At 32.5% G+C, this 19094-nt stretch overlaps 1 protein-coding gene and 1 long non-coding RNA gene across 3 annotated transcripts in view; one reads left to right on the top strand and one right to left on the bottom strand.

The window, feature by feature from the left end:
- Positions 1 to 19094, bottom strand: part of LOC147075239 (uncharacterized) — a 97014-nt gene that overhangs the window by 31293 nt on the left and 46627 nt on the right. The gene's annotated exons all lie outside the window — the stretch shown is intronic.
- Positions 15283 to 19094, top strand: part of LOC147075238 (uncharacterized) — a 74338-nt gene continuing 70526 nt past the window's right edge. Inside the window, exons 1-2 of one of the 2 annotated variants that reach the window (XM_085943131.1) lie at positions 15283 to 15418; positions 17564 to 17740. In XM_085943131.1, coding sequence (XP_085799257.1) covers positions 17644 to 17740 — 97 coding nt within the window. In that variant the 5' untranslated portion in view covers positions 15283 to 15418; positions 17564 to 17643. Of the gene's footprint in view, positions 15419 to 17526; positions 17741 to 19094 lie in introns of those variants that run through there. The other variant, XM_085943132.1, reaches the window with a different exon arrangement.

Raw genomic sequence — 19094 nt, 5'->3', positions numbered from 1 at the left:
CCATCGCACTCTACCAATCTTAATTGATTGAACTGCGCTGCAATCTTCGTACAGCCCGTAGAGCTGAGCATTATATCTTCTCCTCCAATTGGTGCCGTCCCTGATCGGTCTATATATACGGCGGAGAATTTTTCTTTCAAAAATGTTCAGCGCTCGTTCATTTCGCAGAGTTAATTTCTAAGTTTCCGAGCGTAGGTGAGCACTGGCTTTACAAGTGTCTTGTAAAGAGTGCTTTTAGTTCGGCAACCTTCAATATGCCAGTATTAAGTGAGCGTCATTGCATAAATCGAGAGCAGTTGTCAGTATTCGACGTATGATTTTATTCATGATTATGACGTTTATCTCGTATTCTTCCGCACTCGAGAGCGGTTGCCTGCTTCTCCACACCCGTTAGGTATTTCAGTTCCCATTATTTCTGAGTTCCCCGGCAGTAGGTGACGAAAAACATTGTTTGAATAATATTTAAAATATACCTAGGTACATCCTTATATTTCGGGGGTTTAGGATCATAAGGGCGAAACTTCAAAAATGGCTGTTTTGAGTTAAATATTGCATTGTCTTGCTAGAACGCAGTTCTGTTATTTATTATATTATTATTGATATAATGCTTATAATCATCCCATACTAATAATACAATAATTATTGGTTTTATAAATTTTTACCTTTTGATCAGCGAAGCAAAAAATATAAAAAAACAATTCTCTATTTATTTGAGCAAACGTAATAAACTAAATTTTTATAATATATCTACACGACTTAATACGATGTAATACCTAATATGATCCTTTAACGAATTAACATTAAATAAGTGTTTATCTTTGAGGTTTAATAAAAAAAAACCTGTTTTTATATACTTTATTTAAATAATCAAAAATGTCTCAAATTGCAAGCTTTTCCGCTAGGTGCCTCTGTAGGGCTATTCTAACATATCACTAACTACAAAATCAATAAAAAAATATGAATATGAAATGTCGTATTCAGGCAGTTGGGAAGTGATCTTTTTTTAACACGGCTACCCATCACAGCGTTACCGCGAGCTGTGAATGTCGTTAAGTAGACAGTTAACACATCTTACTTGATTCCAAATGCATCCGATTAGCATCTCTAATTGAAAAAAAAAAACGTCCACGCAATGCCGTGTGTTTACAGTTAGCATTGCAGATTAGATAACCGCCTTGTGGAATTGCTCCGAGGGATATACGTTTTGGAGCAATAAAAATAACGGAGACGTGTTAAATATTTAGAATAACCCTGCTGGTATTACTAGTACTACAATCACTGCTAGCCTTTTAATTACCACATTTGAATAACACGTTACTTAAATCTAATTACTCCAAACGCGCCAGTCGCGGTGTTAGCACTAAATGAGTAAATAACGATTCTTCGTTTATTTTTTTCTGTTATTTTTGTGCTGTGATTAATATTCATTATGATGTTCTAACTATAGGTAGGTAATTATGTCTTCTGTTGGTAGCCAAAATTTTACGGATATCAGCACTCGAAATAGAGAATTTTACGAACCGGAGCGCTTGGTAATTTTATGAAAATATTAACACAGTTATCTAATTTTATGTGTTTTATAAAAAATGAGTGATTTTTTGTTATATTATGGTCATTCTAGCTCAAATGGTAAAATTATTTTTTCCATGAGACGGAACGACAATGTTGCCGATTTTACGACCCGGAACGGCGCTCCGGTGCGTTCCGGTCCATTTCGAGCCCTGACGGGTATAGAAAGGAAAATAAAGTGGCGGTGTAACAACATTGATAACATGCACAATGTCAAGTGGTACTCTATTACCAATATGACCATGTTATGAAAATAACCGTTAATATTGTTTTTAATTCTATTTTGTGGTTTATCTGTAACCAACGAGTTCATTATCATGGGGTAATTTTATCTCGTAGTTAGCAGCACTGTGTCGAGATAATCAATTATTGTCCGGATTTTGATAATTTAATTATTTATAGGTATGTCAGTACATATTCTGATATTATTGGGTTGTTACCAGTGCACACTAAACTTTGTCAACCATACGTAGGTATTTGTTTTCGTTGAAATAAGACTACAATTTATATACGGTGGTTAGTTTTTAAAATTCAATTAAACCCTGAGAAACCAAGTCATAATAAATAACTACCAAAAAATTTGGTACTTGTCTATCTATAAAATATCTAAAAGTATGCAATTAAATCATACATAACTTTGGATATTTTATAGATAGAATAATATTTTTTTATCTATTACAGTTTGGCTTAGGCAGGGCTTAATGAATTTAAAAAAGAACCAACATTATGTGTAATATGTATTCATAATCCAACGAAAACAAATAAGCATGAATGAAAAAATATGTAGAATTTTGTCGTAACACCCAAAGTATACCAAAACTATTATGGTTTGGTTTAGGCAGGGTTTAATTGATTTTTAAAAACTAACCAACACCACCTGTAAATTGTAGCTAGTCTTAGTTTAATAACAACAAATACGTATGACGAACAAGTTTAATATGCATTATTTATTTATATAAGTATTTATCTAAACAGCCTACCTCAATCCTTCGCTACTGGTTGGGACAATGTATTCATGATTTGGAACATCTCGAAAACCATTACATTTTTTTTAGGTTGGTACACATTTATACATAATGTGACGTGAACCCACAATCATCGCTACAGACATACATGGTGTGCTTTCAAATTTAAAATTATATAGCAATATCGAAAAGTATAGAATATTTACAAATTATTGTATTTAAGGGGGGACATGCTCAGCGTAGGTCAAAATGGAGCATTTGTTATATTTTCAAAGCATGATCCTGGACATACCTTAAACGTTGTAGATAATCTATTTATATAATTTTGAAGCCTTATTATCCTTTATATTTATTTTAAACATTTCATAACTGCATAAAGTATTTTTATTACATAAAATAGTATTCTTTTGAACCTCTCGCTCTAATATCTTAGAATATAGTCATATTTCGGTACATAACTGTGCAGTGGTGTTAAGATTTTTTACATTTATTAATTTTTAAACGCATTTATAAAACCATTAGTATAATTTTAGTAAAATATTTACGATAAAAAATTATATTGATAATCTCCGTGATCCCAAATTTGACAAGAATTTGGCATTTTATTATCCAAAAAATCGGCAAGATTAACACATTTGAAGATAATTCTAAATATATTAATTATAAGCTATGTCTTTGACCATTCAAGTGTGATAAACATCCTATGAATAATGATTGCTTTATAATAATTATTGATCTAAGAATAAGGTAGTGTTTTTTTGAAATACGCCATTGACAAATCTTCAATATAATAATATTGACAAACCTATCAACAAGATTGTGCAATATGCGAAACTATATAATATTGCGCGATATTGTTGATAGTTTGGTTGTTATTTTGAAGCCTAGTGTAAATAATAATATAATTTTTGAATGGCAGAATATAATTATTATTATATAGAGCAATTTGTGGAATATTAATAATTCGTTTATTGTGAATGTCGCCACAACTATTGAGTGCAATATTGGAATTTTAAAGCTCACCACAAACTCTGACACAACAGATCTTTACACCAACCACATACCTCGATTTATTATAGGTGCATATATAATTTATTGAATATACATAATTTGAAAACATCTCAAGTATTTACCTACTAGAAAAAATATTTTTGTTTAGACACCCGACGTGACTGGAACGGGAACCTGTAACCGCTGGATTCGCGCCAGTGTGCTTTTCCAATTAAACTACAGCCATCTTGCTTAATTACGACAAATTTCAAACGATGTATGTTCAATATAATATAGAATGTTACATTCCAAAAAATGTTCCCTCTAATTTTTATATTGTGTGTGCGGATCATTAACGCATCTGAGCAGTGGCGTAACTAGGGTTGGTGTCACCCGGTGTGGTAAATTTACACCCCCCCCCCCCCTTACAAACGCTTACATACATTTTTTTGTTAAAACTTATATTTTTAAGGTACGAGTATTTATTAATTTCAGTGATTTTATATACCTAATAATAACACTAACAACGATAATTTTTGAAGTAAATAAAAAAAATAGGAAATTAAGTACAAAAAGTATTCGTTGACAAAACATATTAAATACTAAACATACAGAACTTTTTTTAAAATTTCTATTACATCTATATAATATTTGTATGTTGGGTTGTTTTTGTTCAATGTACCTAAACACTTTTATTCAAAATAAACATGTTATTTTCGCACACTTTGGCACGCGATAGAACGGGACGGATATAGTGATCCCACTCGACGTACAATTTCACTTGCGTGCTCGCGTTAGTCGCACTTGACCTTCGCCTTCCGAGAAATGAGTCGAAGAATTGTGCATGTGACGGTTTCGTGCATTCGAGAAGAACTAAAATCTGGCAAAGGAAATTTTCTTTTACAATATTTTTGTGTGAAGACTGTGCGGGGGATGAAAACATGTGTGCGGATACATTTTGTTAGTTGTAGAAAACATTTATTCTCAAATCTTGTGAATTAGTTTATATAATTTCCATCAGACTTGCTGGTATCTGGTCTTTTTTAACACGCATTTCATTAATTTGCAGCAGTGCCCAGATGTCCGTTGTTCTGATTGGCCATCATCCAGTATTCAGTTGGCGTCGTTTATTCGACGGCGTCCATTCCATGGCGCTGAATCGTTCTAGTGGGTAACTAGACCCCGCGAACATCTCGAAACAAAGAGCATATTATGCTCATAATCATAACAACTTGAGTTAATTTAATAAATGGTAATTTATTGTTTACTTTGGAAACCTCGTCCGTTCACATTAATCGAATTAACAATTTTAAATGACTTTAGAATTTAGCATACTAATAGCTGATTATTATCAAACACACTTACACACTTACACACTTAACTTAGAAAATAACACTATCATTATTTTTTTTATTTGATGAAAAGTTGTGCAAAAGTGTATTCCTATCATATTTAAAATGCATAGGTAATTGAAGATGTCATATTTTTTTATATTTTCCGCTAAAGTTCAGAGCATATCAAGTTGTTATGATCATAGGCTAATAGGTTATCGTAAATTTTATACTTTTACAAATACAATTACTTAGAACAAAATTAATTCTAATTCTTCTTATATATCCGTTACTTAAATGAAGTAAATAGATACTACTTTATGTATTCCTGAATTTCTGAATCCGCGAATATGCCCGACGGCTATTGATAACACTACCACTCGGTTATGGTGTCTATAAAAAGAGATTTATTTAATGAAATCTTTCACCTAATTGCTGCTCTTAGTCGGCAGTCATGATCTTTAGGTCGACAGTCAGTCTACAGTCATGTTCTTTCCCAACATGGGCGCACGAATTTGAATATTTTGGGGGGAAATGTGCAAATCATTAATATTTGGTATATTTTTTTTGTTAAAAAACGCATTTTCGAAAATATTCATTTGATATTGCAACCAAGACTTTCCGAGAAAATTACATTCCCATCATAATATTTAGTTGAATGCGGCGCTTTAGCGCTGTAAATGATTTGTTACAGAAAAAAAGAAATCGTTTTTGGAGATTTAAGATTAAAATTGACTAGATTAGTACCTCACATAAAAACTCTTTGCAGATCACATCAAACACAAGGATCACACTAATTTTCTTCCAAGTTGTACATCTAATATAATATACATAGGTAGGGACTTACTTACTTACGAAAGTTAAATTAAACATAGTTCTTGCCTATGTACATTTTTTATTTGAAACAATTCATTTTATTTCAGAATTTCTAGTTAACTATGAAATTCTGATAGGTGGGGTGGGCGGTAGATTTTTGAAGCGTTGAAGTGGGGCACGGCACAAATAAGGTTGGGAAACACTGGTCTATAGGGATGCCTCAAGAAATATTTGGTACCTATTAATTGACAAATGATTTGTAAAGGAAGACAAAATTGAATGCTTATTCATAATATTATGAAGATAAATGATACATCATAATGGCCAAAATATCATTCCTACAAAGGTTACACATTGTTCAGATCATGCCTCCACGTCCTGAAGCGAGCCCCCAGGCAATCATGTTTCGCCGACCCCCTACCCATGGCAGTGTGATATCCTAAAGTAGTGTTCTCTAAATACCTAGTATTCCGCGGAACCCTAAATTAAGACCATTCCATGTATTTTTAGCGATTTTTTGTATTTTTAGACAAATCCACTTGAATTATTCAGTCGTTGGCACTCGGCATTATAATTATTATGAAGCACTCATAGCGACCCCTTTTGTGGTAGCTAAGTAACATACGACACTTCGCCATTTTACTCGTCAGAAAACACACTAAAAATAATTATAATATATTATGTATATTATATATACGTGAATTATCATTTAATTATATCAATTGTGATATTATATCTCATTCTTTTGCAAGGCTACAAATTTTTAAATGTTTTTTTTACTATTAGAGAAAAATTGTGGTGTGTGTTTATCTCACTTAACTGTTCGACCCACTACGCCGGGTACCCTCTAAACTCGGTAAACCCTTTAAGCTCTAAGTCGGGGCAGACGATCGGCATGAGAGTTCACTGTACAGATGGAGACATCGTAACCTTGATGGTAAAATAGTGTGGGAAGCTTTCGGCAAACACAAGAATGTGAATAACTTTCTTGGAGGCGGTCAAAGCTCACCTGGGGTTGTAAAAAAGATATTAAGGTATGTACATATTATTTTCAAACGAATTTTATTTATCGTATTAAATAAACGTTGTAATATACTTGTATTTGCAAAGAAATGTCAAAGGAATACGATTTATAAAAAAAGGATGAGAACATTATTTTGTTTCGAAAAAGGCCAGAGAAAATTGGTGAGTCAGAATTATAATTATAATAAGGTAGACATTGTAATATAATATGTCAATATAATTTGTCTTTATCTTGTCTGATAGTCGCGTAATAGTACGAATATACAGTTCGGTTTTATCTCCATTCGCGAAGTCGGTTCTGTCAGAGTAAGGCATCGAGGTTATTCAGTACATTTTATATGGAATTAAGAAAATTTCGCGAGTGTCATATTTCTAGGTTAATAATTATTTTTGATAAAGAAATTAATGATTTAGTGAAATAATAAAATTGATATTAAGTATATAATATTATTTAAAAATCTAAACTGTGCTAAACAGAGTGATTTTGGATAAGTATGTATGAAAAATAATTTAAAACCAATCCCTGCAATAACATAATAGTTCATACCATTTTTTTTTAAATTTTATTGTTTGTACCTAGTGTCATCTTTGTATGTTGGTAGGCATGTGGGTATACTGTGTATAGAGAAAATGATGTCACCTGATTCCTAAGAAACAGCTAGGTATATTAGAGAATCAGGTACCAACAAAATTCATGAAATCAAGAATGAAAACCTAACCTAACATAAAAAAATCCAGTATATCGGCAATTTTAAAAATTTGTTTTCCGCTGGCTTCCTTGTAAACGTAAACCGACAATAACCAAGAATCACAATCTAAAACGTACCTATTAAATCTGGTGTAATTTTGAAAAGATTATGTTCTCCAATTATTTTATGCCTTTATTTGGCTGGTACCAAATTGATGAGGATTTTCTTGAAAATATTGATTTAAAATTAAAGAGATTTATAGCCCTTATACACTGGCACAATCGACGGCATACGCATGTGTCCCAAAAAGTGGTGCCACCAGCGCTCGAAATGGACCGGAACTCACTGGAGCGTAGCTCCGGTTCGTGAATTCCCCGAGGATGGCGTTCCTGTTCGTTAAAACCCCGAGGATAGCGTACCGGTTCGTAAAATCTTCAAGCCTCCTACTTAATATTATTACGTTCCAGTTCGGATTTATTTAACATTGAGGAAAAATTAATTGATAAAAAAATATAAAACATATACTAATATAAATTAATATTTTTATTATTAAAAAATAGTTTTATTTGCTTAGAATCCCTGGACTACCAATGACCCGTTCGTTTATTTATGTACATACCTACTTAAGTTTTTTTTGAAATAGTGAGTGTAAGACAACATATTTGAGAAATAACCTTTTTTCAAGACAATACTGTATGGGTATGGCCTTCAAAATGCACCAATAGACCTTTTCGCGACAATGGTGATAAAACAATAAAATTGTATACGGGTAAGATTTATTGCCTTGTCTCATTTATGTACAATAATGTATATTAAAAAAAAAAATGATGATTGTAATGTAGGTAAGGGTCGAAGCTATTTTACATTGGAATGTGGGTACATATTATTGTAGTATTAATTTATCCAACGAGAAACTTATTTTTTTTGCAAGTTCCGACACAATATTTCAATAAAGTTAAGGTACGTGCCAAAATATAGTGAGTTAATAACGTTATAATCAACACTGGAACTTTTATATTTTCAATTGAAACACATTAAATACGTACCTTATTCTTTAATCTAAGACTTGTCCATATCTTTAATGTGCAAAACATAAAGTTTTTGCAAAAAAACATAGTAAAAATAATGTCAATAAAACTATGTGCCCTACCTAAAGTATCAACAACTGAGATAGGTATACTATATCTGTCCTACCGAGAGTTGAAATTCTTGACCATGTTTATGATCAATACAGCAGTGATAGCAATTGTTTTTGTAATAAAACTTTAAATTTTATATAAATTTGAATTGATGAAGTTCAGTGGAAATACTTTGCAGTGAAAAACTAAGTAGGTACCGTGAGAAATGGAATATTGACTTAAATAATTCAAAAAAATATATTCAAATTTGATTTTTTATTATGGGCACTTCTGAATTGATTATAACCGCTGTATGGCAAAGATGAGTTTTGGTCCAATACAATAATTAAATTACAATTATCATGTGCTATATGAGACACAGATGAATCGCGTACGTTTTCATCGACCTAATCTACTGTAATATTAATAGATTCAGTTAAAGGCTTATTTTGTTTTATTACGCCAAAGAAGTATAACTTCTAACGCGCGTACATAAGTACACACACACACCGATTTTTTTCTAATAATATGTACTTACACTTCTGAAGTTGTTTAAAATGATTGATATTTACTAAATAATGTTAGATTCGGAAATTTTGCGTAGTACATATTTTTAAAATTAATTTATTAAAAACCATGCCCTTGCTTTTTCATATACGATGATTAATGATTATATATTTGTATGTTACCACTGATGATGAAAAAAGTACATTATGTAAAACTCAGATTTTTTTTATATTACAGGTATTATTATATCTAATATTACACATTTTTGGACAATTATCTAGCGTTCCTGTTCGTGAAATTGTCCATTTAGAGCACTGGGTGCCACTTTTTCATCACGTCTAATAATATAATATGTAAATATGAAACCCGGCGGTTGTGGCAAGAGTTTGTAGTGGTTCTCAACGCGTCAATGTGTAAGGGCTCTTACAGAAAATGAGATGTCACAAAACCAACAAAATAAAAAGCATTTTTTGCTGAGAATAAAATAACACATAAGAATATTACTATACTGAAATAAACAATTTTCAAGTTGTTCAAAAATTATGTAATTTAGATTGGGGGTTAAAGATTTTGTGACAAAATATTGTGATGGACTGATAATATTGTTTTTCTCTGCATGTTTTTCATATTTATTATGTCTGATACTATGTTGATCACGTTGGGTATAATAAATTATACTTGTTATTTTAAGTAAATCGTGGGATAGTTTTGACAATGTTTGCATATTTTTGTAAGTGATTTTTAATAGATTATTGAAGATACTATTCCACTAAATTGATCGATATGTAGATACAATACCACGTGCATTATGTAAATAAGTACACACTATACAAATTGTACCGATCAGCGTTTCCGAAATAGAGTTCTTTGAAATAACATTAAATAATCTTCTACGAGGGTTGATGGCTTTGTAAGATTATATTGTTGACAAAGGGATTGAAGAATAATAGACAACAATAATTCGATCGCGCAAAGTCAACCATTGCAGTCCCGAAAAATTTGTATTATGTAAAGATATTAAAATCATCACTCGGTCCTGTAGTTGTACTCACCGGTTACATGTAAATTGTACATACTCATTATGCAGTTCACAGTACCACAGTTAACTGTGAGCAGTTGTCTTTTCTTCTTGGCCGTGCACTCATGGCTGAGGATCGTGACCACATTTAAATTTCGCCATCCTTTGAGCGACCAAGACTTTCCATCCTTCTCGATCTTCCGCTTCTCTCAGGGCAGAATGGATGGTGCCCCCAGTCAGCTCTTTCACTTGGTCGCTCCATCGCGCAGACGCTCTTCCTCTGCTTCGCCTTCCCTGGAGGCTACCCAAAACTACCAGTCTCTCCAGGTTGTCCGGTCCGCGCCTGACAATAATATGTCCAGAATTCTTCTCAGACATATCGTCGAGAGCCGTTCCTTTATCTTCAGTCTCTGGATGATTCACTGGTTCGTTCTGTGCTCCATCAAAGAAATACAGTTTGCAGAAATGCAGGTTTCATATAATACTTTAAACGTAACATTTTGGCGGACAGGAGCGTCCAAGTGTAACTCTGTCTAACAAAAGAGGGTTATTAGTGAACTGCCATTCGGCGTATCCGTTTATACTGTTGTCTATGCCCCAGAAATGAGCATAGACAACAGTATGATAGTTGTTGTGGTTGATAAAACAATTTTTACGTATAAACACTAATAAAATTAAAGTTTTAAAAATAATAAAACAGGCCAAACTAAACCATAGAAGTCCTGTTTGTTATGACGTGGTGTGGAATGCTCATTCGATTGTATAATTGTGTATTTATTTTAATTATTAACATATTTTCCGACCGATACTTAACGACAGTTAATAGCATTAAAGTGCACCACTAATCATAAAAATCACCAATTAATTCATTGCAAAATATTTAATTTGGGGTTTTGTAACTTACGTACAACTTACTTCACGGTAAAATAATCCATGAACAATGCGATCTCACTGCTATACGGTCATCTGTTTTCGGTACAACACCTCACAGTGAACTGCATAAAAATATTTTTCCTGTCACGGTATTCACCAGTCCAGGCTCCAGCGTTACCAAGAGGTAAACAAGCCTATTACGTTTGAACTTCGGCAAGAGTAGTTGTTACACTTGTTACATGTCATATTTTTTGAATTTTCTATTAACAAAAATTTCACGGAAACTCAAAAACACGCGTAACTTACATTATAATATTATAGTTGGTTAAATCACTATCAAAAGTATTTGTGTCTCGTTTTTTAAAATAGAATTTTTAATTTGAGCTGTGGGGAAAATTTTCTTTATTTTGCCTACGACACATTTATATAATGTATGTCGCTAAAATAATATTCCGTTATGTTGTACAAAATATAAAAGGGTGCTGTGACTAAAATTGACCAGGAAACACTGGTGTAGATAAATATATATGTAGTTATATGTAGAGTTGGGTTTCGGGAATTCTTGAGAAATTTTCGGGATTTTCCATCCCGAATCTCGAGAATGGAAATTTTTAACATTTCGGGAAATTCCGGATCTCGAGAATCTTTTCTCGGGATTCGGGATTTCTTTATTATCAAATATTGATTGAAGAAACGATTTTATATATGGAAAAAGTGGACAGAAAACACAAAATTCAAGGACTGATCGGGGCATTTAACACAATTAAGCCAACGTCGAATCAAAATGAGCGCAATTTTTGCAACATCAGGGAATTTTGTGTCTCAAAAGTGTACGCGATTTTCAGACGCAGCGATTGACAGTCTGTGTTTTTTGAAATTCTATTTTATTAAGTAATGTTTTAAATTATTTTTGTTTTCCTACTTCTATTTTGTTTGTCTTCTTGCATAAATAAAAAAATAATATTTTTTTTGGAATTTGTCTGTTTTTACACAGATTTTTACAAGTTTTTTTGAAATATCCCGATTTCTCGACAATTCTTTTGTGAAAATCCCGAATCTCGAAAATTCAAAATTTCATCATTTCGGGAAATCCCGAATCTCGAGATTGAGATACTACCCAACTCTAGTTATATGTTGGTAGTTAGATATAATATGTAGGTACCTACGTTTAGCGCGGTAGTAACAGAATAATAAGTGAATTTTAATCATGATACCTAACTGCCTACTCGGAAATTTCCTCTGAGACAAAACTCTTCGGGATATCCTCAGTGGCTTACCAACGAAAGAATATTACATTAGTGGGGATATTTTATATAATTAAATTGATAAATATAAAAAATGAATAAAGGATAGTGATGTCATAAACGTAGATAATGTGGTAAGGCGTCTACGCTGTATTACGGGTCTACGGCTTTAGTATATACGAATAGTAATACAAAAAACTATTAAGGTTTATGTTACGTTATAGAAATATGTAACTACTCTGTACGTTTGACAATTGATAAATCATCATCATCCATCCAAATCCATCGACATTCAAATTCAAATAATTATTAATTATTAATTTAAGACGTTCACAACATGACATTTAAAAACAAAGAAAAATTATTAAAACAGTATAATATAAAAGTTATTAAACAGTAGAAAAGTTCAACAGAACATTCCAAATATTGTATTATATTTAATAATTTTGTGTGTTAAAAAGAAAATTATTCATTATATAGAAATTGGGGTTAACAATAGGTACATACGTACCTATACCTTTTTGAATAATATGAAAAGTTTATGTCTAAAGTAAAAAGCCGTTGAAGATGATGGAAAATATTTTGTAGGTACCGAATTAAAATAACAATTAACTTTAAGATCTATTTAAGTACACAATAATTTATGATGTTTATATATTAAATTTTATAATATTCAATAAATAAGATGAATCTTAAATTAACAAAATTTAATAAAATAATTTATATTTAAAACATAAATTTTAGGTATACCAAATAATATAAGGTAGTGTCAATTCCCTCCATTTTCGAAAGTGAAAACACGCTGTCACTTTTATTCTTTGTGGTTTTTTGTCTGGATTCAGGACTTGGAGGTGGACAAATAACACACCGGAATTGCGATCAGAAACAGCGAGGTTTATTTAAGGTAATATATTCTAAATGGTTACATTTTTATACAAATTCTTTTCACTTTAATTTTGGCGGATAGCAAGGTTAACACTGCTTACTGCGTTGCTGTCAAAAATGCTTCTCTCGCGCTAAAACAAACGGCCGCTTACGAGCGGTACAAAATGCGGCGTTGCCGTTCGTATTTTTTTGTAACGGCATTCAGACAATGTTGCCGGTCAGATATTTAACATTATTTAATTATTTTCGCAATCAACCCTTACTATTTGTTGGTTTGATACTGACTCGGGCCTCTCCAGATACACAGAGACATCCCCAAATGGGGATTTAGTTTTATTGAATGAGGGTATCTTTGCACCAATGATAAATATAATAATGTGTAAAAAGAGACAATTATTTGGCATATTATTAAACTGTGTGTTCGCTCCTGTCACTACCTTTCATAGAACATTTTCAAATGTGAACATATAGTGGGCTATTTTTTTTGCTTAGCAGCTGGGAAATATTATGATAAACATATGACATTTGATTCAGAAGGCTCTATGCAGGGAACTCAGAAATAATGGGAATTAAAATACCTAACGGGTAAGGAGAAGCAGGCAACCGATCTAAAATAAATTTGAACACGTGTCAAGAATACATCATACGTCGAATACTGACAACTGCTCTCGGTTTATGCATTGACGCTCATTTAATATTGGTGTATTACACACACTATTGCACGTCTCGTGGTTCATTTTCGTAGGACACTCACATTAAAAAAAACCCTACCTCAAAATTTACTGTATTGGTATAAAACCTATCGGAATTATATTTATTATCTGTTCTGTGGCTCTATGAAACAGCTGTGTTTACGATATATTTTTACCTTTCAACGCCCGCCTATTGGTCTGCCAATAATATTGGTATGAGGCGGTGTGTAGCGATAGGTTTTATTTAACCATTGATCAGGTAACTTCATGAATGCCCCAAACTGAGAGTTCTCAATTTTCCATTTTGGAACATAGGGGCAGGGCGTGTTCAGTGGAGATGGCAAAATAAAAGCTCATCGTATGCATACATTATCATCGCAATTCCATTGTATACATCCAGGGATGGCCAGTGCGTCGATCGCGGACATAATACTATATGTATTGTACCTAATATTTATTGTTCAAAAGGGTCATAGCTTTTTAAATTGTAAATTAAATTCGTGGTAAAGCTTTACAAAGAAGGCAATTTCGATCATTATTAGAAAATGCGATGTGGTCCTGAAAGCCAAAGCTTTAAGTTTAAGTCTTGATAATTTTTTGAGCCTAATTTGTGAAAACAAATATGGAAAATTGCAGTGTATTTAACTTGCTTTTTTGGTTCTACATATCTGTGTGAATCGACTTTTTCTTGAATGCAATCAAAACGAAGCATCGTCACGATTGACTAATTAAATGATAATTTGACTGCGTGCTTACGTCTAGTGGTAACTTCATATCACGTACAATACGAAAAAAATCCTGAAACTATGCAATGCAAAGTTTCGGATGAAAATAAAAAAATATTTTCAAGATTTCTAATATTCGATATACAGGTAAAATGTGTAACTATGTGGAAATAACAGTTAATATGAACTTACATCTTTTTAGAAGCGAAATACATAATCATTATATTATTGTCGTCAATTCGATTTTTTCGTATCGTTGTTTTTTATATGTATAAAATATCTGTTTTCAAAATACATCAATACATATTATTTGAATTATAAAAATTGGGTTTTTATTTTTATTGTTCTCGCATGATATAATTACAAGAGATATCAGTCGCTCGCCATATTTTTATTTATTAACTAGTCGATTCTAGAAACAGCAGCAAGAGAGGTGCTGTTAGAATATAGCAATAATTGCAACAATTACAACCAACTTATTGTAATTGTTGCAATAAGTGCTAATACTTTGATACAAACCTAACCTAAGTTTGATAATATTTATCACTTTAGCGGTCGATAAGTATGGAATAGACCCACTTATACAATATAATCAATGCGGTGCCACTGTTTGCATACGATTAAAAAAACATGTTGATTGTATTAATTCGAAAGAGATGGCGCTAAATGCATCCAATGTCCACATAATAATAATAATAATAGATAACACGTGGAGCAACATTTTTAAAATACATTTCTCCGCTGTTTGAAATGTCATTCGCTTTTCACGCTCTGTGTTCAATGGCCTTGTAATCAGCTATAATGTAAATACGTTAAAAAATAACACGCAATGATTAACGGTGTATGTGTTGTTTGAAGTGAATTTTAATGTATTAATAAATTAGTAATGTGTATTGTTCGCTACATTTTTTCAAATTAGTTCCACATTTGCAGCTAACATGTGACAAAGTGAATAAATAATAATATTTGACGTGTGAGTCAGTGCTATTATTTTAATAATCGAATACAATTATTAGTAGATACCTAGCTGTCGATAAAATCGCATTTTGTTTTACCAAATGGAATCTTGTTCAAATAAAAAATGTATGATGTTTACAATGATTTTTATATCATCTTGGCAATATTTTTAATTAAGGAAAGTGTATTTAATAATTTGAAAATTGTTTGATTTTTTAAATAATTGTACTCTTCTTCATGTTGGCTTTATAATAGACTGCTCGAAATGGACAGGAGCGCACCGGAGCGCCGTTCCTGTTCGTGAAATCGGTAAACTTATCGCTCTGTCTCGTGGAAAAAAATAATTTGACTGTCTGAACTAGATTGGTCACACTTATTTTTACCATGTTTTTATTAGCTCGTATTCTTGTTTGTCTCGTACAGATTTTTTCTTGTTTGTCCAAGATTTTTAACTAACTTCCCGACTAGCTAGACATTTGAAACTTTTAGAATATATCAGAACACGACGGGAATGCATTTTTTTAATACTTTCTGCCATCTTTAAGCAGAATTGAATTCATTTTTTGTTAATTCTGTTTTGTATGTTTCGGGAAAAAAAATCGTTAAAAGTAATATTTACTACTCACTATTATTGGTCGCTAAGTGGGTTCTAGCAACTAAATTATTAATATATACGTGCGTTACCATGGAAATCAATATGGAATGTCAAAATGACATTTCTGTATTCTATATTTATTAATACATAGAATTGTCAAGTTTATATGATTCAACATAAAATTTAAAAACGTGGTATATAAAAAGTTCTTTTTATCTTGTAGTTATTTTTATGAAATACACTTAAAGTTTTACAACATTTACTAGGTATGCAAATATCTTCAAAAAACTCTTGAGCGCTCCGGTTCGTAAACTTTTCCATTTCAACAGCTATTAAAAAACAAAATAATACACACACTGGGGTCGTCCATAAATAACGTAACACGATTTTAAGTATCTTCGATCCCTCACCTCTATCGTTCTTACACGTCTTCGCAAAATCTTGTAGCCATGTTTATTAATCCTATCCACAGACAATATTAATAAATAGAATTCAGATATGCTATGCCCCAATACACTACATTGTGAAGCAGGGTTTTGAATGTGTGAGTGTCCTACGAAAATGAAACACATATTATATATGTGCAATAGTGTGTGTTGCAGTCTTCAAATACATTAATATTAAATAAGCATCAGTGCTTAAACCGAGAGCAGTTGTCAGAACGAAGAAGAGTTTATCTCATATTCTTCCACACTCGAGATCGGTTGCCTATTACACCACACTCGTTAGGTATTTCAGTTCCCATTAATTCTGTGTTTCCTGATCCCACCATTTGTTAAAAGTGGTCGGTTTCAATATTATAATGTTCTTACGGAATACCTATTTTATTATCAAAAATAAAGAGTTCATAATTAATTGTTGGTTTTGTGAGGTCGCATGTTCTATAATTCCCATCCCCCTTTACCACAAATCGTTACATTATAATATACCCTTCCACTGTATATCGTGACGTCATTGAGTAGCTTAGTATCAAAGTGGGACATAAGCCATTTACAAATTTTTACAGGAGATTCACAAAAACGTGTGAAAAGTGTCCGTATTTCATATAACATACAAACTTTAAACACAAAAATCTCTATGAAAACTACCGTTTTTAATACTTTTGGTAAATTTTTTGAAAAGAGCATCACTTGAACTACCATAATCAATTAAAACATAAATTTAGTGGGAGGTGGCATTTGTCCCACTTTGATACCAATGTACTCACTTAAATACCTACGCATAAAATAATATAACATAGTGTCATCCATATAATATATGGATGACACTATGTTATATTATTTTATGCGTAGGCATTTAAGTATAAAAAATAATACATATATTATTAATTGGTGTCAAAACCCACAATTAATTGTCCTATTGATATAATTATTATCATGTAAATCTACACTCACAGACGATTTGCGAAATAATAAAAATTATGTGTTCCAGTAATTGTAATATCGTAATATGTTTTGAATAAACTATTTTTTGAGTATAAAATTTTTGTGACACGCTGTACAAATATTTTTTTTTAAAGTTACAAATGTGATAATATAATAAAAATATTAACTCCATTTAAAATAGGTGTTAAGTGAAAATAAATATTACTCCGTCATAGCGCTGTACAGGACAGCGCAAAAACAAGTGTTCTAAAGGTGAACTAAATGGAATGTTCTCAAAAATATCAGGATACGAACAGTTCGATTGAATTAACCACTGTTCATAATAGCATAGACCTCGAAAGCTGCCCATTAAATGGAGGTAAGACCAATTAATATATATTTATTAAATTATTGTACATTATTATTATTTTGGTGGTTTGATGAACCCATAAACATGGCCCCCACATCATGAAGCGGGTCTCGAAATCGGGCCAGGATGTTTGGCAGGCCCCCTTACCTATCGCTATGCTAAGGACAGTGTGATATTCTACAGTAGTGTGTGCCAAATGGTATAAGGTAAAATTAAGGGTATTCCATGTATTCTTAGCGATTTTTTTGTATTATAAATAAATCCACTTGAATTATTGATCGTCATTCGTCATCATAATTATCATGAAACTTAACATTGATTGCGACTCCCTTTTCTGATAGCCAAGTAACATGCGTCTCTTTGCCATATTGGATAAATAGCCATTTTATTAATCAGGGAACACAATAAAAATAATTACAAAATAAAATTCTACATGACGTGAACTATCATTTAATTATATCAATCATCCGGTGGCGAAGGGTGGAGGTAGCCTGTTAAGATCCGACATAAATAGTGCACACTAAACTTTGTTAGTCATACCACTCCATCCTTATAATATTAAATTTTTGGTGGATTTGGTGTGCCACGAAACTAATTCCCCTTCTCCAGTGTGCCGTCAGGTTAAAGAGTTTGGCAGACACTGCTCTATAGCAACTTTCTTTCTTCTATTTCTATCTTATTAACGTGGATTATGACTCTAGTGGTGTATTAGTATATTACACTTATTTACTATTCTCCTTCTTGGTCGTACACTTATGGCTGAGGATTGTGACCACATTTGAATTTCGCCATCCTTTGAGCGACCAAGACTTTCCATTCTTCTCGATCTTCCGCTTGTCTCAGGGCAGAATGGACGGTGCTCCCAGTCAGCTCTTTCACTTGGTCGCTCCAGCGCGCAGACGCTTTTCCTCTGCTTCGCCTTCCCTGGAGGTCACCCAAAACTACCAGTCTCCCCAGGTTCTACGGTCCGCGCCTGACATTAATATGTCCAAAAAACTGCAGAATTCTTCTCAGACATATTGTCGAGAGCCGTTCCTTTATATTCAGTCTCTGGATGATTGACTGGTTGTGCTCCGTCCAAGAAATACGAAGCATTCGGAGGCAACACCACATCTAAAAGGCATCATTTTTGTGGCAATCGAAATTCCCCATGTCATCGCATTTTTTGCAATCTGTGTGTGCCTTCTTATTTTCGCTTCCCATCCGCCCTTTCCACTGATGGTCGATCCCAGATATCCTACAAACTCGTCGACTGTTTCGAGGTTTTGGAGTGTACTTGCTGTTGGTAGAAGGTTATCCCGTTCAACAACCATTAACTTGGTCTTATTCCTATTAATAAGGAGGCCGTATTTGCGACTCTCTT

Source organism: Rhyacophila brunnea, unplaced genomic scaffold (assembly GCF_057557595.1).
Source record: "Rhyacophila brunnea isolate RB1 unplaced genomic scaffold, BYU_Rbru_1.0 scaffold_15, whole genome shotgun sequence".
In the NCBI taxonomy this organism is placed as follows: Eukaryota; Metazoa; Arthropoda; class Insecta; order Trichoptera; family Rhyacophilidae; genus Rhyacophila; species Rhyacophila brunnea.
This window is presented reverse-complemented; position numbering and strand designations above follow the sequence as displayed.